The sequence below is a fragment of the Macaca fascicularis genome, chromosome 9, assembly GCF_037993035.2.
Source record: "Macaca fascicularis isolate 582-1 chromosome 9, T2T-MFA8v1.1".
Lineage (NCBI taxonomy): Eukaryota > Metazoa > Chordata > Mammalia > Primates > Cercopithecidae > Macaca > Macaca fascicularis.
The window spans coordinates 104929112-104956219 of record NC_088383.1 but is presented as its reverse complement, the minus strand read 5'-3'; the positions used below and the strand labels follow the sequence as shown (position 1 = coordinate 104956219).

Here is a 27108-nt window from a genome sequence, read left to right as displayed (position 1 = left end):
TTTGGAAAATGATCCCACAAAGTGCTTATGAACAACTGGGCTTACCTCTGAGTTGTGCATGCATAGATACACTCTGAAAAGACTAAAAACTCTGAGAACTGCTCAGAGCACTGGCTGGCCACTAAGCAGCACACACATGTGACAGATCTGAGTAGCACTGAAAGACTTTGAAAATGGACCTGACATCAAAACCACAACCCACAGAAGGCTAGCCAGAACTTGCAGCCTAAAGTCAACCAGATTGATTCCTGGGTACAACAAAAAACATCAATACTCTCCAAAAGATTTAAGTAAGACACAAATCTCCTAACATATAGCATATTCAAATTGCCCTGGACACAACCCAAATTACTCAGCCTACGAAGAACAAAAACAAATCTCAATTCTCATGGGAGAGACAATCAACAGACACCAACACTAAGATGACAGAGAATTATTTGACAAGACTTTAAAATAGCTATTATAGTAATGCTCCAAGAAGAGAAAACTTCCTTGAAATGAATGGAAAGATAGGAAGTTTCAGCAAATAAATAGAATACATAAAGAATAATGAAATGGAAAATTTATAACTAAAAAGATAGAAAAAACCACAAAACTTAAAAACACTCACTGGATGGGCTCATTAGGAGAATGGAGATGTCAGAGTAGTCGGTGAACCTCAAGGTAGATCAATAGAAATAGTACAATCTGAAAAAAAAAAGATGGAAGCAAATGAACAGAGACTTGGAGACCTGTGTGATAGTACCCAGTGGTCTAATGCTTATGTCATTGGAGTCTCCGAAGGAAAGGAGAAAGAATATGGTACAGAAATATTTGGGAGAATAATGCCTGAAAATTCCTCTAATTTGAGAAAAGACAAAAACACATTCAGAAACTCAGGTGATTGATGCTAACAAGGATAAGCTCAAAGAAATCTATACCCACATACATGATAAAACTGCTAAAAACTAGGCTGGGTGCAGTTGCTCACACCTGTAATCCCAGCACTTTAGGAGGCCAAGGCAGGTGGATCACTTGAGGCCAGGAGTTTGAGACCAGCCTGGACAGCATGGTGAAACCCCATCTCTACTAAAAATACAAAAAGTAGCTGGGCATGGTGAGGCTCACCTGTTATCCCAGCTACTTGGGAGGCTGAGGCAGGAGAATTGCTGGAACCTAGGAGGTGGAGGTTGCACTGAGCCGAGATTAAGCCATTGCACTCCATCCTGGGTGACAGAGCAAGACTCTGTCTCAAAAACAAAAACACACACACAAAAACTGGCTAAAAACTAGAGAAAAAGAAAAATTGTAAACAACCAGAGAGAAACAAAACATTATAGGGGAAAAATGAAAAATTCAACGTATGATGGATCTCTCACCAGAAACCAAGAGGACCAGAGAGAAGTAGAACAAAATTTTTTAAATGCTGAGGTGCCACAAAAAAGAAGGAAATCATGTCCTCTGCAGCAACATGGTTGCAGCTGGAGACCATTATCCTAAGTGAATTAATGCAGGAACAGAAAATCAAATATCACATATTCTCGCAAGTGGGAGCAAAACATTGGGTACTCATGGACATAAAGATGGCAACAATAGACACTGGGTACTACTACAGCAGGGAGGGAGAGAAGCGGGAAAGACTGAAAAACTGTTGGTTACTATCCTCACTACCTGAGTGATGGGCTCATTCATATCTCAAACCTCAGCATCATTCAATATATCCATGTAACAAACCTATACAAATACCCCCTTAATCTAAAATAAAGGTTGAGCTTTTTTTTTAGGTCCTGAGAGAAAAGAACTGTCAGGCCCAGAATTCTATATCCTGCAAAAATATCATTCAGAAATGAAATTAAAGACATTCGCAGATGAAAGAAAACAAAGATTTGTTGTCAGTAAACCTGCTCTAAAAGAATTGCGAAAGGACATTTTTTAAACAGAAGGGAAATAATACCAGAAGGAAACTTGGCACATCAGGAATGAAGGAAGAACAACAGAGTGATAAATGTCTGGGTAAACATTCTTTTCCACTGAGTTCTTTAAAATACATTTGATGGTTAAAAGCAAACACATGAACATTGTCTTCTAGTGTTTTCAGCATATACTTCAACAGATAAAATATATTAGACAATTATACCATAAAAGCAGAAGAACAAAAGAATATGTGGTAAGATTTCTACATTCCACTTAAAAGTGGTAAAAAGTAGATTCTGTGTAGGCTGTGAAAAGTTAAATGTGTATTAGGATAATCCCTAGGAAAACCTAAAAATATATATACAAAAACACATAATCAAAAATATAATATATACATTAAAATGAAATACTAAGAAATGTTCAAATAACCTGAGAAAGCAGGAAAGAGGAAAACAGTGGAATTGAAACAGCAAATGAAATGCAAATAATGAAATGACAGATCTAAGTCCAAACATACCAATAATTACATTAAGTGTAAACACACCAATTAAAAAAGAGATTATTAGAGGGTATAAAAAGTACCATAGTCCGGGTGCGGTGGCTCACGCCTGTAATCCCAGCACTTTGGGAGGCCGAGGTGGATGGATCATGATGTCGGGAGATTGAGAGCATCCTGGCCAACATGGTGAAACCCCATCTCTACTAAAAATACAAACAATTAGCTGGGCATGGTGGTGCACACCAGTAATCCCAGGTACTCAGGAGGCTGAGGCAGGAGAATCGCTTGAACCCAGGAGTCGGAGGTTGCAGTGAGCTGAAATTGCGCCACTGCACTCCAGCCTGGCAACAGAGCGAGACTCCATCTCAAAAAACAAACAAACAAACAAAAAACCATAACTCAGGTATATGCTGTCTACAAGAAACTCATTTCAAATGTTATATAGGTATGTTAAAAATAAAAAATGAAAATACATATAACACATAAACCCTAATCAAAACAAAGGTGGAGTAGCTACATTAACATCAGACAAAACAGACTTCAGAGCAAAGAAAATTACTAAGACTAAAGAGGGATATTGTGTAATGATAAAAGTTAATTCATTAAGGAGACATAAATCCTAAATGTGTGTCTATCTAACAATAGAACTTAAAATACATGAAACAAAAACTAACAAAACTGAAAGAAGAAATAAACTCCCTGGCCAACATGGCGAAACCTCATCTCTACTAAAAGTACAAAAATCAGCCAGGCATTGTGGCAGACGCCTGTAATCCCAGCCACTTAGGAGGCTGAGGCAGGAGAATTGCTTAAACCTGGGAGGTGGAGATTGCAGTGAGTTGAGATTGTGCCACTGAACTCCAGCCTGAGCGGCAGAGTGCAACTCCTTCTCAAAAAAAAAAAGAAATGGAGAAACTCAGAATTACAGTTGGCAACTTCACACTCCTCTTTCAGTAATAGAACTCATAGACACAAAAGTAGCAAGGATATAGGAAAAATAAACATGTCAACCAAGTGGACCAAAAGAAATTCCCATCAGTAGGGGAATGGTTGAAAAAGCTATAATAAATAACATTTACAACCAAGGTTTCTACATACTACACAACTCTAGGGGTCCATGCACATAAACTTTTGAGTCATGTGGTGCATAACCTCCTTAAGTGTATGCAGTGGTCCTGCCCACACTGTAGAATGTTATGCATCCTTTAGGAAACATGAATAGTTCACTTGGAGGGGTTGTATTATTTTTGAAGGAAAAAAACAATATACAGAAAAACATACATTGTGTCATTTCATTTTTCTAAGACAGATGCATATATGTGCATATGTGTGTGTGTTGGCATATGAATGTTTGAGAATGTTGGTGAAGTGAAAATATACATACAACATGGTTGCTAAGAAGGTAGAAGAAGTGAACAATGTGGGTGGGGGAGAGAAGAGCAGTGGACAGGGACCCAAGCAAAAACCAGGAAAGAAAAATAAAACCTGCATTTCAAAAAACATGACATTTATGCACTTAAATAAAATAATGAGTATCTGTAAAAAATAGTTTTAAAAGTAATTTCAAATATAAAAGAGAAAAATATTATTTCAGTTGCTTAAAACTTTTCAATGATTTCCTATTGCACTGTAAATAAAATCCAAACTCTTTACCAAGACCTACGTGATCTGGTCCTATCTACCTCTCCAGACCTATGTGCTACTACTCTCCCCTCCCCAGGCGTCTCTTTCTGGACTGAAGGACTTCACAGTCACAGTTCCCTCTACCTCAAATGCGTTTTGCCACTGGTCTTTGCATGACTGGCTTCCTCTCATCTGTGGCAGACTCTGTGATTTGCCTACCCAACAGCCACCCTCTCCTTCTTCCTTACCAATAGGATACTGACTTTAGTTGGGAGAGCAATATGTCCATTTAAAATTCTTGATCTCCCAGGCTCCCTTATGACTAGGAGTGATACAGTTCTGGCCAAAGGGGTGTAAGTAGAAGTTACCGGCATGGCTTCTTGGTAAGCTTTCTTAAAAGAATGGAACCAGTTGGCATCCTCTGTCTTCCCCTTCCTTTTCTGCATTTTTAAGCCATGAAAATGGTTGTGAAGCTAGAACTGAGGTTCTCAAAGTGTGCTCCCCAGATCAGCCGTCTCAGCATCACCAGGGAACTTACATATGCAAATTATCAGACATCACCCTAGACCCACTGAATCAGAAACCCTGGGGGTGGGGCCCAGCAATCTGTGTTTCAACAAGCCCTTCAGGTGAGTTTTATACCTGCTGAAATTTGAAAGCCACTGGGCTAGAAAATAGAAGTCTCTTTAGAGATGGCAAAGCAATTGGATGAAGTTAGTAGGCCTCTTGCACCAAACTTGGGCTGCCTCCTCTGGACTTGCAGATGTGTGAAAAATAATCCCTGTTTGGTTAAGCTACTGTGGTTAGGTTTCTGTTACATGCAACTGAATGCAATTCTAATGTTAAATCATTTAAAAAATATCAGCTTAAATGTTACCTCCTTAGGCCTTCCCTGACTGCTCTGCTTACACCCTTCATCCCCACCAAAGTCCTTCTCTATCATCCTATCCTATTTGTTTCCTTTAGACTACTCATCACACCCTGAACTCTTCTCACTTACTTGCTGTGGTTTGTTTCCCCTTTAAACATGTCAGCCTCACACCGGTAGAGTCTTTGTCTTTTCATCACTGTGCTCCAGCACATTATTAAATAGATAATACACAGTATCTGGCATGTAACGGGTGCCCTGTAGTTAGTTATGGAATGATATATAGAACTTTGCAATTATACATTCCACTTAAAATCATGTATTTTGAAATGTTTTAATGAAAAAAAGATTCATTACAGATAATTTCATGATTTTCAGGAAAAAATTTAATTGTAAAAGTAACACACATGTAAAAAGGATACAATATAGAAAGGTCCTCCATGCTTTCCTATGAACACTTGCTACCCTACTCTTAAGCAGCCTATCAATTCTAAAAACCATGAACAACTAATAAAATAGCTATGTAAATATTAAAAGCTGTACAGAAATGAGTTGTATGAATTCAGCCTGTCTTTGGCGTCCTCATCTTTCCATCAGCATCATTTTGTGCTAAATCAATCAAAGTGGGGGACTTGTTTAATAATAAAACTTCACATTAAATTTAAACAAAAACATTCAAATAAAAGTAAAAATTCTGATCAGTTTTCTTATGCATGCCACAAGATACATACAGTTAGGTTTTAACCTGGGAGAAAAAAACATTCCTTCACTCATGTCCCTATTTTGCCTCTTCTAGTAATCTCAAGCTTGGTCCAAGACTAACATCACCACAAATAAGTGAGGCTTTTCTGGCACCAGCCCATGCACATTTAGGAAATGGATATAGATTGGGTATTCCCTGCAGATAAATTTGGGGTCTCTGCTCTCTGCTTGTGCGAGTGAACCAAGAAACCTCAGTGGTTCTGCAATGGGAGAGGTGAATGTTCTCTTATCTTTACCTCATACAAAACTGCTCTGGTCAACCTTTGGAAGTCCATATTCCTTGATTATTTCTTTTTGACAAGTTGTTTTGTCATATGTAAGGAAATTATATAAATACATCTCTTTTAATGAAGGACAAAACAATCAACTAGAAGAAAGTATAGTGCTTCCTACTTAGACCTGTCCAGTCTTTCTTGAGGGGCCCTTAGGATCTAGATAAGCCACTACTAAGAAAGCAAGGCAGCAAGAAGTGCCAGAGGCAGAGTTGGGGGCTGCTCACTAAGGAAAAAAGGAGTCCTGAGATTTGTCAAGACCATTTCCTCCCTCACAGAATTGGGAGAAATTAGATTAGAGTTTCCTGGGAGTTCCTTCCAAATACTTGGAGCTGTAAGAATTTCATGTCAGTAGCATCCCAAGTGCAAACTTTTGAGAAGTTTCTAGAAGCCAACATCAGCCCAACATGGTAGATTTTCTTTTTTTTTCTTTACCAGTGAAATAAGCATTTTATTCTCGAGAGGCAATGACTTTAGTTTTCCACTTAAGCAGCTTCCATCTTGAATTGTATCAGACCCAGCATCAAACGTACCAGCCTTAGTTTAGTACTGAAAACATTCTATAAGGCTGGGCTCTCCCTCATAACAGTGCATCAGAATTATCTGGGGGGCTTGTTGAAAATAATGCAGGTTCTGTAGCTTCACTCCCGGAGGTGCTGATTCAGCCGGTCTTGAGTGGGATCTAGTAATCTGCATTTTCAACAAGGCTCTCCAGATGATTCAAATGGAGATGGTGTGAATTCTACAATTTGAAAAACATTGGCCTTAGGAGAAGAGGCCAAAATTGCTTCTTTCCCAGAATAAGACCTACTGCAGACAGTGACCCAAGACAGCCAGACTATCCAAAGGTCCTCCCTGGAGAGGCCTCTGGTGAGAAGTTCATCTAGACTCCTCCTCAAAGACTCACTCAGGGTTGCGAGTCTCCATAGTGGCCAACTCTGTAAGTGAATAAAAAATTGGGCCCAGCACTTAGCTGGACTTGAGAATAAACAGCAAAATCTCAAGGTACCAGAAAAGTTTTTGTTGGTATTAGAGGCCTATAGTACAATCTTTTACTTTGCTCTGCTTCCTTTTCATTGATGTGGAACTAAGGAAGCCAAATAGACCCACACAGATAATATGTTGTTTGGGTATGGGTGAATGTATACAGCTAAAGCGAACTCTGTCTGGGGAAATTCAGCAGAGTGGATTCCAGTTTGATAAACAGCATCAATAATTGACTGTACATCAGTGTATGGCATCTGGATGGGAAATCCCGTGACCTGGATCAAAGACAGAACAGCATATAAACCCACATTACAACTGGGTAATCTGGAATTACTGTATGCAAAAAGATCACAAAAACCTCAAAGAAATAGTACTCATAAAATACTATCATAGTTGTCTGTGGGTGCTAAATTATGTTCTAGGTACAGTTAAATGCTTCACATACATATTTAATTCTCAAACAACCCTATGAGGTAGGTATTATTATAATCCTTACTTTACAGATAGAGAGGAGCACAACCAGGTCTGAGTCCAAAGTCTGCACAGGTAACATTCCACAAACTTTCTAGACAGCAAACTGCTGGTGAGAAAATTACTTGATTCTACATATGGGGGATTTAAGTGAGAATTTCAGAACAATTTATTCAACATCGATTCAGCTTATGTTTACTAGGTGACTACTACATGACGGGATTAAAGGATTGTGGAACACGGTCCTACGGAAAATTACCTATTTAATAATGTATAGATGACAACCATTCTTTCACACTGTAATTGCTTAACTCAGGAGGATTTTCCTGATCCTTAAATCTGTTCACATGCTCTTCCCATGTAGTTGTGTAGCACACTGTCCTTCCCTGAGCTTATTTAATAAAATATATTGCAGTTACCTGTTTTCTGGTCTCTCTCTAACCCATAATCTCTGCAGATGTACAAGACTGTATCTGTCCTGTGTACTACTATAACTCCAGTGCCCAGCAAAATGCCTGGCACATAGAAGAAAAAAATAGATAGCATTTACTAAATACTTAATAGGTGTTGGGTGCTATGGTAATTATTAACTCACATAATCCTCAAAACAATGATAGAATAGGTAACTTTTAAAAAAATTCCTGTTTTCTAATGGAGTAGAGGGTATAGAGAGATTCGGTCACTTGCCCTAGGTCAAAGCTACTGAGTAGTTAAACTAGGATTTGAGCATGGGCTGCAGGGTTTAGTCCAGTTTTATTATTGTAGACTATGTATTACTAAATTGATTATTTTACATAGGTACTCCACATTTTAAACCTTGGCTTATATTTCTGCTTTGTTATCTGTTTATCCCCTAATTCTACTAAAAACAAAGCAAAACCTGCCTTGCTTCTTTTACCATATGAAGAAAGAGCAAGAAGGTGTATTATATGTACAAGAGCCCCTTTTCTGCTAGCACTTTTTTTTTTTCTGTCAGTTTTTTTGTTTATTATACTTTAAGTTCTAGGGTACATGTACAAAACATGCAGGTTTGTTACATATGTATACATGTGCCATGTTGGTGTGCTGCACCCATTAACTCATCATTTACATTAGGTATATCTCCTAATGCTATCCCTCTCCACTACCCCTTCCCCACAATAGGACCCGGTGTGTGATGCTCCCCTTCCTGTGTCCAAGTGATCTCATTGTTCAATTCCCACCTATGAGTGAGAACATGTGGTATTTGGTTTTCTGTTCTTGTGGTAGTTTGCTGAGAATGATGGTTTCCAGCTGCATCCATGTCCCTACAAAGGACATGAACTCATCCTTTTTTATGGCTGCATAGTATTCCATGATGTATATGTGCCACATTTTCTTAATCCAGTCTGTCACTGATGGACATCTGGGTTGATTCCAAGTCTTTGCTATTGTGAATAGTGCCACAATAAACATATGTGTGCATGTGTCTTTATAGTAGCATGACTTATAATCCTTTGGGTATATCCCCAGTAATGGGATGGCTGGGTCATATGGTATTTCTAGTTCTAGATCCTTAAGGAATCGCCACACTATTTTCCACAATGGTTGAACTAGTTTACAGTCCCACCAACAGTGTAAAAGTGTTCCTATTTCTCCACATCCTCTCCAGCACCTGTTGTTTCCTGATTTTTTTAATGATTGCTATTCTAACTGGTGTGAGATGGTATCTCATTGTGGTTTTGATTTGCATTTCTCTGATGGCGAGTGATGATGAGCATTTTTTCATGTGTCTGTTGGCTGTATGAATGTCTTCTTTTGAGAAGTGTCTGTTCATATCCTTTGCCCACTTTTTGATGGAGTTGTTTTTTTCTTGTAAATTTTATTGAGTTCTTTATAGGTTCTGGATATTAGCCCTTTGTCAGATGAGTAGATTGCAAAAATTTTCTCCCATTCTGTAGGTTGCCTGTTCACTCTGATGTTCAAACTGATGATGGTTTCTATTGCTGTGCAGAAGCTCTTTAGTTTAATTAGATCCCATTTGTCAATTTTAGCTTTTGTTGCCGTTGTTTTTGGTGTTTTAGACATGAAGTCCTTGCCCATGCCTATGTCCTGAATGGTATTACCTAGGTTTTCTTCTAGGGTTTTTATGGTTTTACGTCTAACATTTAAGTCTCTAATCCATCTTGAATTAATTTTCGTATAAGGAGTAAGGAAAGGATCCAGTTTCAGCTTTCTACTTATGGCTAGCCAATTTTCCCAGCACCATTTATTAAATAGGGAATCCTTTCCCCATTTCTTGTTTTTCTCAGGTTTGTCAAAGATCAGATGGCTGTAGACGTGTGATATTATTTCTGAGGTCTGCTAGCACTTTGATCTTGGAATTCCCAGCTTCCAGAACCATGAGAAATAAATTTCTATTGTTTATAAGCTTTAAAATAAAGCAAAACAAAGCAAAAACAACTTCCCCCCTGTTCATGAGTGAATAGTGCCTGTAGATCCCTCCCTTCCCACCTAAGTACTCAACTCCCAATAGATTCCTTACTTCATCTCAGAGAGTTCCCTAGCAGACACCCTCCAGTCTATTGCATGGTAAGGGGACGGAGTCTATCTCTCGGGAGGCTGAGGTTTTCAAAAACCCACTGAGCCAGTTTATAGGGAAGAAGAGGTGAAAGGATGCCCAGAGCTTGGGGTAGAGTAGAAGGAAAGGAGGACCCTAACAATATACTAGATGCCCACCATGTTTGTTTATGGACTTGCTGAGTTTGAGATGTCTTTTTACCATCCAAAAAAGATGTCAGTGGCCTGACTGAATGTATAAATTTAGAAGTACAGTAGGCCCTTCATATCCATGGGTTTCGCATTTGAGGATTCAACCAACCACAAATTGAAAATATCCAGAAAAAAATAAAAATAAAAAATAGCAGGCTGGGCACAGTGGCTCATCCTGTAATCCTAGCACTTTAGGAGGCTAAGGCTGGAGGATCATTTGAGCCCAGCAGTGCAAGACCAGTCTGGGCAATATAGTGGAACCCCACCTTTACAAAAATATTTTAAAAATTAGCCAGGCATAGTGGCAAGTACCGTAGCCCCAGTTACTCAGAAGGCTGAAGCAGGAGGACTGCTTGAGCACAGGAGTTTGAGGCTACAGTGAACTATGATCACACCACTATACTCCAGCCTGGGTGACAGAGTGAGACCTCGTCACAAAACAAACAAAACAACAATAAAAAACAAACAGAAAACGATATAGTGTAACTATTTATAATTATTACTTATAATACCCAACTATTGTGTCAGGTATTATCAGTAATCTAGAGGTGACTTGAAGTATACAGGAGGATGTACATAGATTATATGCAAAGACTATGGCATTTTATATAAGGGATTTGAGCATCTCTGGATTGTGGTATTTGTGGGGGTCCTGAAATAAATCTCCTAATGATACCAAAGGACCACTGTAATTCGCATGTAGAAGATAATGAAGCTTGCCTGGAGTCCTCTTGCCCAGAACCAATAACAGGGAATTGACCTATGACTAGAGATTTTTTTAATTTAGTTTTTTGGTTGCAGAGTGGTTTCCTTTTGGACATCTCTTTGCAAAACCTGTAATTTATACATCATAAAACATATAACTGTTTCCAAGTTAATGCCATGCAATACGGTCCTAGTAATAATTCTTCAATACATTTGCAGTCTCTTGGTTTATAAGTAAATGCATTTTTTTAATTTTTAATTTTTGTGGGCACTATAGTGTATCATAGTGTATATATATACTATATGTATATGTACCATATATATATAGAGAGAGTACATGAGAAGATATTTTGACGTGGGTATGCAATGATGCAATGCATAATAGTCACATCATGGAAAATGGGCTATCCATCCCCCCCAAGCATTTATCCTTTGTGTTATAAACAATTCAATTATACTCTTTTAGTTATTTTTAAATGTGCAATTAAATTATGATTGACTATAGTTACCCTGTTGTGCTATCAAATACTAGGTCTTATTCATTCTTTCTATTTGTATCCATTACCCATTCCCCACCTCCCTCCGAACCCCCCACTCCCCTTCCCAGCCTCTGGTAAGCTTCTACTCTCTATCTCCATGAGGTCAATTGTTTTGATTTTTAGATCCCACAAATAAGTGAGAACATGTGATGTTTGTCTTTCTGTGCCTAATTTCACTTAACATAATGACCTCCGGTTCCATCCATGTTGATGCAAATGACAGGATCTCATTCTTTCTATGGCTGAACAGTACTCCATTGTGTATATTCACCACATTTTCCTTATCCATTCATCTATCGATGGAGACTTAGGTTGCTTGCAAATCTTGGCTCTTGTGAACAGTGCTGCAACAAACATGGGAGTGCAGGCATGTCTTCCATATTCTCATGTCCTTTCTTTTGGGTATATACCCAGCAGTGGGATTGCTAGATCCTGTGGTAGCTCTATTTTTAGTTTTTTGAGGAACCTCTAAACTATTCTCGATAGTGGTTGTACTAATTTTACATTCCCATTAACAGTGTATGAAGGTTTCCTTTTCTCCACATCCTCTCCAGAATTTGTTATTGTCTGTCTTTTGAATAAAAGTCATTTTAATTGGGGTGAGATGATACCTCATTTAGTTTTGATTTGCATTTCTCTCATGATCAGTGATGTTGAGTACCTTTTCATATGCCTGTTTGTCATTTGTATGTCTTCTTTTGAGAAATGTCTATTCAAGTCTTTTGCCCATTTATTTTAAAAATCAGATTTTTTTTTCTTATAGTTGTTTGGGCCCTTCATATATTCTGGTTATTAATCCCTTGTCAGATTGGTAGTTTCTGAATATTTTCTCTCAATCTTTTCACTTTGTTGATTGCTTCCTTTGTTGTGTAGAAGCTTTTTAACTAGATGTGATCCCATTTGTCCACTTTTTCTTTGGTTGCCTGTGCTTACGGGGTATTACTCAAGAAATTTTTGCTCAGACCAATGTCCTGGAGGCTTTCTCCAATGTTTTCTTGTAGCAATTTCATAGTTTGAGGCCTTAAATTAACTCTTTAGTCCAGCTTGATGTGATTTTGCATAAGGTGAGATATGAGGGCCTAGTTTCATTCTTCTGCATAAATGAATATGCAGTTTTCCCAGCATCATTTATTGAAGAGACTGTCTTTTCCCCAATGTATTTTCCTCGTGCCTTTGCTAAAAATGAGTTCACTTAGGTGTGTGGATTTGTTTCTGGGTTCTCTATTCTGTTCTACTGGTCTATGTTTTAATGCCAGTACCATGCTATTTTGGTTACTATAGCTCTATAGTATAATTTGAAGTCAGGTAATGTAATTCCTGCAGTTTTGTGGGTTTTTTTGCTTAGGATAGCTTTGACTATTCTGGGTCTTTTGTGGTTCCACATAAATTTTAGGATTTTTTTTTTCTATTTCTGTGAAGAATGTCATTAGTATTTTAATAAGGATTGCATCGAATCTGTAGATTGCTTTGGGTAGTATGGACATTTTAACAATATTGATTCTTCAGTAAATGTATTTTAATGCTACAGCATCTATCTTTAAGGATCAAGATAAAAGGCATTTCAGAAATATTTAAGACTGCTATTATTTAGCAATTAACAACATAGATAAAACAAATGTCACTAATGCATTAAATCATATACAAACCCAATAAAATTGTAGTATTCTTTCAAATTCATTATCTCCTTCAGATGAAACAAAGCTTCCTATGCCAAATTCCAGCTTAGGAAGGATTTGTCGCAAAATAAAAGTACATTGTCGATTCCAATGTGTTGGGTGTTTAGGTCGCCATTCCATCACTTTACTCTTCAGAGTCCTTTCGATCCTAAGGTAAGAATCCAAAGGTAACTTTATGACAAGTTATAACTCATTTAGTAAATGTAATGAGTTTTGTGACTTTTTTTTCTTTGAGACAAAGTCTCACTCTTGTCCCCAGGCTAGAGTGCAATGGTGAGATCTTGGCTCACTGAAACCTCTGCCTCCCAGGTTTGAGCGATTCTCCTGCCTCAGCCTCCCGAGTAGCTGGGATTACAGGCACCTGCCACCACAGCTGGCTAATTTTTATATTTTTAGTAGAGATGGGGTTTCACCATGTTGGCCAGGCTGGTCTCGAACTCCTGACCTCAGGTGATCCGCCCTCCTCGGCCTTCCAAAGTGCTGGGATTACAGGTGTAATCCCACCATGCCTGGCCTGTGACTTTTATTCAAGTATGAGAATGATACTTTTTGGACTTAGGAGGAAACCAGACCTCTATAGCTAAAGGTATCTGCCATCATTCCCATTAATGAAGTTGGGGAGAGGCAGGCTCTTACTTGGCTTGGGAAGACAAGAAGCCTCTTGGGGATAGCCGGCAATTAACTCTCCAAGGCACATCTCTCTTCCAGTTACCCGTGTGTAGGCAGCTGCCTACTGGGTGTGATTTAACAACACCTACCATCTGATTACTGGGTTGACATTCCTACTTTTCAAGACTTTGACTTGGACATTTTGTTTCCAAGAAACTGCCCTTATAAAAATCCAGACATCTGGTCTGGGATGATGTTAGCAGGGATGGGATTATTACACGAGTTAATTTAGCAAGCAGAGTTGGGAGGAAACAAGGCATTGGACAGGTAAGTTTGGTGATCAGCTTCCCCCTATTTGAATGTAAGCTCCAGAAGGGCAGGGATTTTTACCCATATATATCCAGGCCCTAGAACAGTGCCTGGGGATGAATATGCCAGGGAGGAGAGAGAGGGGACACAGTGTGGGTTGGTTGATGGGGCTCTCCTGAAAAGCCTCCCTGTGCAGGATGACTGTGTGGCATTGATTCTCTTACTGCAGTGTGTGTTATAGAAGAAGGTGCTGGAGGTCTCTTCTTAGCTTAGTTCATAGTGCAACTAAGTAGTTTGGAGTTTGTAGAGGGTCTCAATAGTGGCTATGCATCAGAATCACCTGTAGGGCCTTATCAAAATGTTTCACCTCCAGATACTGATCCAGGGATGCTGACATCTGTATTTTTAAATAGTTTCTATAAGCAATTATAATGAAAGCCAGTTGGGAACCATTTCCCTGTTGCATTTCTTCCTTTTTTGTTCAGAACTGGGAAACGAAGAGTAAGAATGACAGGTGGGGGCCTGGGGGGAGATGTGTGCTAGTGAGAAAGGGAGTGGCAAAGTTGCTTTGGTCATGCTCTGTGTTGCTTTGTTGGTAGTGGCTTCCATGCCAGCCTGCTATGTGAGTGTGAGCCACTGGAGACAGTCAGATCTAGAAGCCTCTGACACACATGGCCTGGGAGTGAGTCCTGCTGCAAAGCCTGTGGCCCTCTGGGCTTGACTGACTGACTTCCTCAGGCACTTATGTGTAGGTGCTTGGGAGGCTGGGAGTGTCCAGCAGTGGCAGTACTGCTGTTTCTACGGCCTAACTGGGATGTTTTTACCAGATGTCAAGTCATGGGTCATTTACCTTCATGTCCTTTCAAGAAGTGTTGACTACTGCATTATTATTACTATAGGCTCAACAGGCATCTATGTTGAGAGCTTTCCAGTGGGGGCCCACAATGTTTCCAGAGTTAACTTAGTCTGTCCCATCAAAGAATGCCCTGGATGGCAGAGGGGCCACTTTTCCATGGATGTAACAAGAGCCAGGTGGTTCAATGTTCAATGGAACTTTTTTTTTTTTTCTTTTTTAGACAAGGCCTCACTCTGTTGCCCAGGCTGAAACGCAGTGGTATGTTGTGTGATCATACCTCATTGCAACCTCAAATTCCTGTGCCCAAGTGATCCTTCCCCTCTTAGTCACTGAGATTACAGGTATATGCCATCATGCCCAGCTAATTTTTTTTGTTTTTGTTTTTGTTTTTAGTAGAGATGAGGTCTCCCTATGTTGCTGGTCTCAAACTCCCGGGCTCAAGTGATCCTTCCACCTTGGCTTCCCAGAAAACTGGGATTATAGGTGTGAGCCACTGGGCCAGCTGGAACCCTTTCCATGCTTCTGCTGCTAACCTAGCAGGTATTTTGAATGGGGTGGGTCAGAAGACTGAAAGGTAACCCAACAAGAGATTAGGGAAAACACAGTACCTATTCCTTAGATCTTCTACCATGCTTTTATCAGTTTCAAAATACATTATTTCTTCAGGCTGAAATAGACAACCAAAAGTCAGGATAGATTCTAGAGACCACATTTATATCACAGTCACTCCTGGAATGCCAGCTATAATGAGGAGGAAGACAAACCAGGCTTCTGTGGCAAAAACACTCAATTCCATAGGTAACATGCAGACCACAGCATTTCCTTTTATTTTCACACTGCTTCACCAGAACGGGATGGGGTTTACAAAAGATATATTTTCATGGGTAAAACAACCTGGTGCCCCAATTCATTTTTCAAACAAGTATTTGACACATTATGGATTCTACCAAATAATCTTAGGCAGCTGCACTGGTGTCTTCCACTGTGACCTTGGCAAAGTCTTTACCTCTTTGTTCCGAGTCTTTAGGATAGGGATAATAATGGTACCTACTGCTCTAGGGTTTTGTGAAGATTTTAAAATAAAGTAATACATGTAAACCCTGGCACATATGGAATGCTCAACAACCATCAGATATTATTATCATTCTAACATGGTTGATCATCTTCCTTCTTTGATTATTTGTTTCTTTCAGCTGGAAGAAGCCAGTTCTTTGTGTTTGTGTGTGTGTATGTACACAGTGCGTACACACACACACAGAAAGAGAGAGAGAGAGAGAATCCATCTCAACCTCCCCTGTCTCCAAGCCTTTGCCTGGAAGAGTGCTATTCCACATTTCTTCCAGTTCCCTTCCTGGGCAGGATTTGCTGAGAGGAGAGGACGACTTCTCAAGTTCCTTGCCAACCCAACCCTCAACTCCTTGCAGGGCTCACATGGACAAGAGTAAGGGGCTGGGTTTAGACAGTTTTTACTTTGGGTATTCCTGAGCTGAGGAAGAGGCAGCTGTAGGGACAGGGACAGGGACAGATGTTTCCCCCTCGTGAATGGAATGAGGGTTATGTAAAAAGGAGGCAACATTTGATAGGCCTCTAGGTTCCTAACTGTGGCCTCCAGACTGGCAACCTCACATCTGGGAACTTGTTGGAAACACAAATTCTTGGCCCTCACCTGAGATTACTAAATCAGGAACTCTGTGAGTGAGGCCCAGCAACTTATGTTTTAACAAGTTCCCCTTCCGCTGGCTCTGATGCCTGCCATGGTGGAGGAGCACTGGATTAGAGATGGTCCCAGGCACAGGGAGGAGCCCCACAGTACAACATGGTAGGGGATGGGAGATACTGAGGAAGGGAAGAATGACTTTGTATCATCTTGCAGGAGCCGACAGCTATCTCACACAGGACAGGTGGATGGAATTCCCTGATTACTGTCCCCAGTGGCTGTCCACCCCTCACTGGGCAACTGCTGTGGATGAGTTAGGCCACCTTCAGGCCTGAAAAAGAGGCCTGGTTTATGCTGACTTGAGAAGTTGATGGTGTGTTTATCCTTTCCTTTTCTGGCAATGGCCTCTTTCTGGGCACTCATGTCCTTCAAAACTTCAAGGGGATATCCCTGTTAACACCACTTCTGAGTACCCACATTCTCCTCACGCACATTCAAATTTGTGTTCACAATTGTGTGTAATAGTGTTCACTCTAGGTAGTGGTTTATTCTGGGATGTATGTGGCAAGACAGAAGATGGAGGGTCATGAACCCACAGGAAAGAAGTAAATAGAGATACAAGTTAAACACAACTATGAGTTTTATATTTATAGATTCAACTTGGCAGAAGGCTTTAGCTTCAGCCCTAAGTCAGAGTAGCTTTTACAAACACAGTTTTGATCACAGCAGCCCTTGCCTTAGAGATGCTGGCTTCTGTCTGCCATGAGGACAAAGGCCCAAACTCTCACCAGGACTGTCCACCCCAGCATTGGCCAGCCTGGCCTCTCAGCTCCTGGACAGATATCTCCTTGCCACTACAGGTCTTCCCATTCGCTGTTCCTGCTGTCTTTCGGGACCATTCTCATTCCTGACTTTTATCTAGGCCAGCTCCTGCTCACCATTCCTCACTCATGGTTCTCATCACTCTTTCCCAGGAAGCCCCTACAACTCCCCTCCCTCAGGGCCTCCTGCTGTGCACTCCTCAAAGCACCGTCATATCTTCTGTAACAGCATTCATCACTCTGTACTGCACTTGCTTGTTCCCTTCTGTTTCTTCCTCTAGAATCCAAGTTCCAAGAACACTGAGACATGTCTTTTTTCTTGTAGTATCTACATCTAACATAATACTGGCTCATAGCGGGAAATCAATAAATATCACCCGAACGAACAAGAGAATGATTATACATTAAACGAACAAGAGCCTCATTTTGAAATAGATTATTCTCCCCCTGGGAGGCAGCAATGCTTTGGTCACAGCTTTGGGATGGGCAAAGCAACGTATGGGCTGTAGAGGCTTTAAATGTGGCTTGCTCAAGAGAGAGAAGCATATTTCCCCTTCTTTAAAATAACTTTTCAAATAGGAAATATAAAAATACCTATATATGCTTGCATCTGCATGGAGAATGTTCGAAGGATGCACGAAAAACTACTGACAGTGACTTCTTTGAGACTGGGAAAGAGATGTTGAAGGAGAAAGAAACCCATCACTTTTTTTTTTTTTTTTTTTTCCGACAGTCTCGCTCTGTCACCCAGAGTGGAGTGCAGTGATGCAATTTCAGCTCACTGCGACCTCTGCCTCCTGGGCTCAAGTGATTCTCCTGTCTCAGCCTCCCAAGTTACTGAGGTTACAGGTGTGTACCACCACATTCAGCTAATTTTTTTTTTTTTTTTTTTTTTTGTATTTTCAGTAGAGACGGGATTTCATCATGTTGGCCAGGCTGTTCTCGAACTCCTGACCTTAAGTGATCCGCCTGCCTCAGCCTCCCAAAGTGCTGGGATTACAGGCGTGAGCCACCGTGCCCAGTCAGAAACCCATCACTTTATACACTTTGGCCCTCTTTGATTTCTTCCCCCACAGCCACCATGCATTCTTTTTGATAGTGTGAATTGCCTTCAATCTATACAGGCAAACATAGAGAATAATGTAATGAACATTCACCTGGCATACCTACCACCTAGCTACATCTGATCTTTGCATTCTTGCATATTTGTTTTAGACTTTTAAAAAATAAATAAGATACTACAGACTTGAAGTACTCTGTATACTGCTCCTTAATCTCGTTCCTTTTTTTCTCTCCCCAAAAGTAACCTCTAATCTGAATTTGGTATTTATCATTTCCATGAATGCTTTTCTACATCACCACATATCTATATATACATAAACAATATATTGCTTTCAAACTCCACATAAATGGTTTTGTACTGTATATGCCATTTCATGTCTTTTTTTTTTTTTTTGAGACGGAGTCTCGCTCTGTCGCCCAAGCTGGAGTGCAGTGGCCGGATCTCAGCTCACTGCAAGCTCCGCCTCCCGAGTTTACGCCATTCTCCTGCCTCAGCCTCCCGAGTAGCTGGGACTACAGGCGCCTGCCACCTCGCCCGGCTAGTTTTTTGTATTTTTTAGTAGAGACGGGGTTTCACCGTGTTAGCCAGGATGGTCTTGATCTCCTGACCTCGTGATCCGCCCGTCTCGGCCTCCCAAAGTGCTGGGATTACAGGCTTGAGCCACCGCGCCCGGCCCATTTCATGTCTTTATTTTGCTCAGCGTTACATTTTTTATATTCTTTCATGTAGATATGCATGCCTCTTGGCCAGTGATTCTCAACCTTGGCTGCACACTGGCATCAACTGGGGAGCCTTCAAAGCTCCTGGCATGTGGGTTCCACCCTCAGAGATTCTGATGTAATGCACTGACAGTCAAATTGGGAACAACTGTAAATTGGCTCAGTTCATTCATCTTTTACTGCTATACGTTAGATTTCATTGTGTATTTCACAACTCATGTACTGATTTCCAGTTGATGAACTCTTTCACATTTTTGTTATTTCAAGCAATTCTATAATGAATGTTGTTGTACTTGTCTCCCTGTGAATGTTCCTCTGCGGTATATACTGAGAAGATTGAATTGGCAGATCAAAGGTTGAGCATCTTTACCTTTACCAAGTATTATCACCATATTGTTTTCGAAAATGTTTACAGAAATGTATGCTCCCGCCACTTCTCTGCCTCTTTGCCAACACTTAGTATAATCACACATTTTTTTTTGCCAATTTTATGTATGTGAAATAGTTTTATTGTTTTTCTTGTTTATTTATCTTAGAGAAAAGGTCTTGCAGTAGGCTCCTAGGCTGGAGTGTAGTGGTGCGATCATAGCTCACTGTAACCTCAACCTCCTGGGCTCAAACAGTCCTCTCACCTAAGCGTCCTGAGTAACTGGGACTACACATGTGCATCATCACCATGCCTGGGTAATTCTTTTGTTTTTATTTTTAGAGACAGGGTCTTGCTATGCTGCCCAGGCTGGTCTCAAACTCCTGGCCTCAAGTGATCCTCATGGTTTAACCACCCCAAGTGTTGGGATTACAGACATAAGCCACCATGTCCAGCAATGATTTTATTGTTTTAAATTGTATTTCCTTGATTATGAGTGAGGTTTAGCATGTAAGTTACTGCTTCTATGAATTGTCTTTTGCCTAATTTTTCTATTGTTCTTTTGCTCTCTCTTATCCTTTCTCTCTCTCTCCCTCCCTCCCTCTGGGCTCCTGTCTCCTCATTTGTGGACTTTGCAATTGCCGACACCCTGCCACAGCTTGGCCCTCGATCCAGAAACAGCTGTTGACATGGTATTTCTAGTGCCTTCCCAAAGTAATACTGAGTACATCACAGATCCATTAGCCAAACCATGTAGTGATTGAGTTACTTCTTGGTCTCCTGTCCCCTGGGCCCCAGACAGTGAGTCTACAGCTTTCCTTCCCATCTCCTTTCAAAAATATGGAAGTAAAGTAGCCCCACCACAGTCCCTGTCTTTAAAAAGTGATGCTTGCTCTGGTTCTCTGGTTTTTGTGAAGCATTTCAGATCTTGCTGCCATCCCTGCTCCAGCCTACTCACTGCTAGTGTTTCTGTCCTGTTTCTATTCCAGGAGACAACTATCATGGTTGGGAGTCCAGAAAGCTTTTTGTTTGTCAATTTTTCTACTTGATCATTACCACAGATGTGGCACGGGAGGGCTAGGTCAGAGTAAGAACTTACTACACATCTTGAACGTTATATGTTATGTTTTATGATGAAAAAATTTTAAATTCTATTTTGGCATCTAAATTTGCACTTGAGATGTCACTTTCTTCTCAATCTATTTTTTTTGCAAGTAGGGGAAAGAGCCCACGAGCTGGATGGCAGAGAAAACTGGTTTTTTATTAATATTGCCAAATATTTCAGTAAGCGACCAACTATAAAACATAATAAGAGCTGTCACAATTAGTAAAGATTAGAAGCAATGGTAACTCTCATATAGACACACCTGGGAAAATATGATTTACCTGTATACTTTGTACTTTTGTCCCTTGAACGTTTTTTGGAAGCAACTGCTTCCAGAAACTTTCCTTTGAATAGTCAAAAAATACAGCCATTGGTGTATTATTTTGTTGAATATTAAACCAGACCTATGAAAACATTAACATAACATTAGTGTAGGTCCATAGGAACACAAGGCCCATTGTTGGTAAGGAAGGAGCAAAATTTTACAGTCTTACTACTCAATGAAGTGGCAGAATCCCAGGGGGTTTCTGAGGCAGGAGATAAAGAGATTCTAGGGTTTCATGATCATTAGACTACCTCATTGGTTCTCATCCTTGAAGGCACTACACAAGCACCTGGAGGAGCTTTCAGGATAAAAGATTGCCCTGGCCGCATGCCCTAGGGAATCTGATAGACTCTCCATATTTAAAGTTCCCCAGGTGATTCTAGTGTGTAGCCAGGGTGACTCTTGAGGAGAGAACTCAAGACTTTTTTTCCCCATATACTTACATTTCTATCATCAAACAAACAATCTACGCTTTTTAAGGGACAAAACGGGTCAAACTGCTTATAACATTGGCCAGTTGATGGATTCCAAAGCAAATATTCATTAGTTTCTTGAGTTACTACATAAGCCACATGCCCCTGTATGAGAAAAAAGAAAGTAATTTTTGGTGGATTTTAATAATTTCTGTATATGGAAATTATACTGTGATGATTCTGATTTCTAAAACCTTTTTTAACGGAGTGTGGTGGCTTGTGCCTGTAATCCCGGCTCTTTGGGAGGCTGAGGCGGGAGGATCGCTTGAGCCCAGGAGTTTGAGACCAGCCCAGGCAACATAAGGAGACCCTGTATCTACCACACACACACACACACACAAATTAAATTTGCTGGGCACAGCGGCACACACACCTGTAGTCCCAGCTACTTGGGAGGCTAAGGTGGGAGGATCACTTGAGCCTGAGAGTCAAGGCTGCAATGAGCTGTGATAATGCCACTGCCCTATAGCTTGGGTGACAGAATGAGATCCTGTCTCAATAACAAACAAACAACAAAAATAAATAAAAGCCTTTTTGAGGGCTTTTACATTTTCTTTGAAACGAAAAAACAAGCAAGCAAACAAAAACACCAAAGCTCCAGAAATCCTCAGCCCCAGGTTAGCATGAGGATTCAGATGAAAAAACTTGTGAGCCAGTGCTGTCATGTATGGTCCTGCAGAGCGTGCCCTGATGGTAACACGGCTGTTGTTTTAACAAATCAGTGTATTACAAGGATTTCCCAACAGATAGTACTGCAGTGTTTTCAAGTAGGGCACTTTTGTCTAATTCATACAAGATGCTATATGGACTATCCCTGCTTTGGTTAGAATATACTTGGAGACTGAGGGTGAACACCAGGCAGAGATAGGAAATGGAAATTGGCTTAAGGCTCTGACAAAACGAAGTAAAGTTAAAAAGCCATTAAATTAAATTTGGGAACAAGATCTGCAATTAGAAGCTAAAGGGAAAGTATGGAGGAAACCAGTCTGAGAAATAAAAAGTAGTTATTATGTTGCTATTATTTTACTCTGAATGATAAGACCTTTTGTAGTGTAATCCTATCCTAGCAAAGAATAAAATTTTTTAGGTAATAATAATGTTAAATAATATTTAACATTTATTGAGTATATGCATCAGATACTATGCTAAGAATTAACACTAACTTTGTCACTTTCATTCACTCCAAATTCTGGGAGGAAGGGGTGATTGTTATGCCCATCTTTCATATAAAGAATTAGAGGTTAAGAGGCTTGTCAAAAGAGCCTGTGAGTGGCACTACTCCTGTTTCATGAGGAGGTAACTGAGGCTCAGAGAAGTAAACAAGGCTGAGATCATATAGTTAGTGGCACTGCTGGCCACTAACTATGTCTATGTTTGTGACAGGGTCTCACTCTGTAGCCCGGTTGGAGTGCAGTGGTGCCATTATAGCTTACTGCAGCCTCGACCTCCCAGGCTCAAGTGATCCTCCCTCCTCAGTCTCCTAAGTATGTGGGACTACAGGTATGTGTCACTATGCCTGGCTTGCTTATTTATTTATTTATTTATTTAGGTGGGGTCTCCCTGTGTTGTCCAGACTGGCCTTGAACTCCTGAGCTCAAGCAATCCTCCATCCTCAGCCTCCAAAGTGCTGGGATTATAGGCATGAGCCACCATGCTCAGCAATTGCTGCGTTTTAAACCTGTGTCTGACTGTCCCCCAAACCCATATTCTTAAAACTACGCTGTGCAGCCTGCTCTCTTTGACTCTACAGACCTTGCTCTTGGTCTCTGTGCTCATCGTCTTTATAGTAAAGAGGAGGCTTTACCTTAACCACATGGCTGAGGTGAAACTGTGCAGGGCTACCTCCTGCAGTATTGGTCCACAGGTACTAACGCAAATAGTTGCCAAAATATTGTTGACTGTTTACTGCCATCTAGTGGCACTTACAACTACAGCAGGGGATCATATAGAGGGAATGAACTTCTATTAATAGTTAACAAGCTTGGCAATGAAATAATAAATGATGCCAAGAGAATATAGGGAAATAAATCATCATGACAAAAACCATAAGGCAAGACTGTAAATACTGACACTTAGCAAGATACTCATGGTAGGGGTAGAAACAGTTCAGAAATAATATCTGTCTGGTGGTACAAATGTAGAAGCAGCATATAAATTAAGCTATAAACAGTTCAGATAGGGAAACATTAATTCATGGCTCACTTCTTATAAGATTAAAACCTCAGCAATGGAGCATGAGGAGAAGTGTTTTTTACAGATCTTAAAATACACTTATTAGAAACATATGATGGGCCGGGCACGGTGGCTCATGCCTGTAATCCCAGCACTTTGGGAGACCAAGGCAGGTGGATCACCTGAGGTCAGGAGTCAAGACCAGCCTGGCCAATATGATGAAACCCTGTCTCTACTAAAATACAAAAAATTAGCCAGGTGTGGTGGCGGGCACCTGTAATCCCAGCTACTTGGGAGGCTAAGGCAGAAAAATCACGTGAACCCGGGAGGCAGAGGTTGCAGTGAGACGAGATCATGCCATTGCCCTCCAGCCTGGGCAGCAAGAGTGAAACTCCATCTCAAAAAACAAAAACCATATGATGATCATGGTGGTAAGGATGGATAACAGCCACCACAACTGCATTATAACTATTACTACATTACCACCACCACCACCACCACCACCACCTTTATTGAGTCCAGGTGCTGCTCTCGGTCCCTTAATATGTACTAAGTAATTTAATATTCCCAGTATGATTAGCACTATTTTTAGTACTATTTTACAAAGGAGAAAAGCAAAAGGAAACATTATCCTCTTAACCATTGCTTGCCCATGAAATTCCAAATTAGTTTGTGAAGAGATGGAAACCTGGGTTTGAAGTCTTCTAAACTTGCAGCTGAAATCTGATTTCCTTTTGCTTACATTATTGCAATATGAACTCCAGCACTTACTTCTAACACGGAGGTTCCCAAGAGGACCAGTGCCTTCTTTCCAAAATACAGAAAGAAATTACAGAGAAGGATGGCATGCTCCTCCTTATTTCCAACAGCCAAACTGATGCAGCACTAAGACAAAACAAAAGCAATAGGAACAAAAAAAGAAAAGAGCGGAAAAGTTGAGTAATGCAAGCATCTAACTGATGCGGAGCACCTCTACTCACTCCAGTCCCAAACACATTTATTTTTACCGAGTTGCTAAGTTGACAGCAGAGCAGACAGCTCCAGCTTTGCTAGGGCATTAGAAGAAGAGAACATTGACTTGGAGCACTGGGGCCACCTTTATTATAGAACACTTAATGTAGATATTGTATAGAGTGACCAGACAATTTATACCCAAAATGGGATGTTTTTGTTTAGGACAAATATTAAAGTGCCCTGGGCAAGCAGGGACATATGGACTGGTATTTTGAGGAACCTTATCTGATAGGGAATCATATAGTGTTTGCAGGAAGTGATCCTTTGGGCTGTGGAACTACATCCTGTCCTGTACCAATATAGTACTCTCAACTCAAAGAAAGGAAGAAATCTGAGTTGGATGTTAGTCAGGAAAAGTGACTGAAACTTCTTCAACTCAAAGAGCTGAACAGCTAAGCAGTATGTAACAGATCAAATAGACAGTGCCCAGTAAAGCACAGCAATATAGCAGGGGAGAAAAAGGATAGCAGAAGTAGCTAACTGGTGGTCTATGACCTAGTTCTAGTCTACTGGTGTGTTTTGTTTGGCACCCAGAATGTCAAAAAAAGAGAGAACATTTTCATAGAAAACTCTGGATTTCTGGATTCTGTTGGGGAAAAAAACAAAACAAAACAAAACAAACAAACAAAACTCTAGCAAAGACTTGGGTCCAAATGTTCAGATGGCAACAATCTGTTGCTGACTAGTGGCTACACCATTTAAGTGGGACATGTGGCCAGGTGCAGTGGCTCATGCTTGTAATCCCAGCACTTTGGGAGGCTGAGGTGGGCAGATCATGAGGTCAGGAGATTGAGACCATTCTGGCCAATATGGTGAAATCCCATCTCTACTAAAATACAAAAAAAAAAAAAAAAAAAAAATTAGCTGGGCCTGGGTGCGTGCCTGTAATCCCACCTACTCAGCTGGCCTCAGGAGGCCGAGGCAGGAGAATTGCTTGAACCAGGGAGTCGGAGGTTGCAGTGAGCCGAGATCGTGCCACTGCACTCCAGCCTGGCGACAGAGCGAGACTCCATCTCAAAAAAAAAAAAAAAAATGATGTGACACGTACTCTCTAGTTCAATACAGTCCCTGAGAAGGAGCTGTGGGGGCCAGGGAGGTGGGGGTAAGGGTTGGGGAGCTAGAGAGCTCATGGCAATGACTATTTACTAATTAGTATGGAAGCACTGCAATGTTTGAACAACTGATATGGCCCTATCAGTGTGCACTGGCTGAACCTGATGGTGAAGGATGGGAGTTAGGGAGGATTATTAAGGAGGCCCTTCTGAAAGAACTGTGTGAACAGGTGAGCTAAGGGCAGAATAACAACAGTCTTCATTGTCAGGCCAAGAAGGTTCTGGATTTTATCAGAGGAGGGAGAGGATGACAGTAGGGAACTAAGTTTTCCTGAGGTCCAGATGCTTTGCATGTTACTACATTTAGTCTTTTGAAAACTCCTGTATGATATGGATAAGGAAATTCAGGTCCAAAGAGGTTAACTTCTCTTAGGTCACATAGCTATGAAGCCTTTGAACTAGGAAATTGAACCAAGGTTGTTTGTTTGTTTTACTCCAAAGACTGTGTGTTAGGTGAGAGAAAATAATTCTTTTCTTGTGAAACCGAATCAGTCATACACTCATGGTTTATGACACAAATATGATTTAAGCTGAAATGGAAGAAATACTCTAAATACTCTACTTTGGGTTGCCAGACTTAGAAAAGAACTTAGAGGATACCCAGTTAAGATTTGAATTTCAGATAAACAACAAATAATTTCTTACTTAAAGTTTGTCCTGAATATCTCATGGGGCCTGTATTTTATTTGGCAATCAGACTAAAGAGGACTTTAAGTGCTAAGGAAGAGCACTGCTATACGAGCTCTTCATTCACATGGGGGTAATGGGGGAAAGCTTTTGGGAAGTGACAGCACTTGCACAAGACTTCAGGGTCTGGCCAACTCCATAGTGACAAGTCATATTGCTCTTTGGAGAATGGCATAATATTATACTCCTGGAATTCCCATTGAGTCAAAATATTCATGAGCTACCACTTAGAATGTTGAAAAGATTTTTGGTATTCATGAATTATTTCCATAGATTGTTATGGAGCTGAAGATGATGTATAAAATTATCAAATACTTTTAAATTTCACAAGGCAAAGTAATATATAAATACATAATATTTTTAAAAGGTTTCCTTAAAAGAAATACTATACATTTTAATTATAACATGTAATTTACCTCTGATGTCATCCATATATCAGAACCATCATTTTCATCCGGTGTATTAGGCATAAAAGGAATCAAAGATACAAATCGAGCAACGAGGTCCTAGAATAATATTCACATTTATTGAGTGTGTACTGTACGTCCATCGCTTAGCACAATGCTTTACATGCACTGTCTCATTTAGCATATAATCTAAGCCTATAAAAGGAGACACTATTTTTTTTTTTTTTTTTTTTTTTTTTTGAGACGGAGTCTCGCTCTGTCGCCCAGGCTGGAGTGCAGTGGCCGGATCTCAGCTCACTGCAAGCTCCGCCTCCCGGGTTCACGCCATTCTCCTGCCTCAGCCTCCCAAGTAGCTGGGACTACAGGCGCCCGCCACCGCGCCCGGCT

The 27108-nt window shown here is 40.5% G+C and overlaps 1 protein-coding gene across 1 annotated transcript in view; it reads right to left on the bottom strand.

Moving 5' to 3' along the window:
* Positions 1 to 5246: 5246 nt before the first annotated feature.
* The window catches only part of CC2D2B (coiled-coil and C2 domain containing 2B), a 120637-nt gene continuing 98775 nt past the window's right edge, over positions 5247 to 27108 (bottom strand). Inside the window, 7 exon segments of the mRNA XM_065520131.2 lie at positions 5247 to 7179; positions 12996 to 13173; positions 15408 to 15466; positions 20813 to 20935; positions 21300 to 21434; positions 24273 to 24386; positions 26731 to 26820. Coding sequence (XP_065376203.1) covers positions 6991 to 7179; positions 12996 to 13173; positions 15408 to 15466; positions 20813 to 20935; positions 21300 to 21434; positions 24273 to 24386; positions 26731 to 26820 — 888 coding nt within the window. The 3' untranslated portion in view covers positions 5247 to 6990.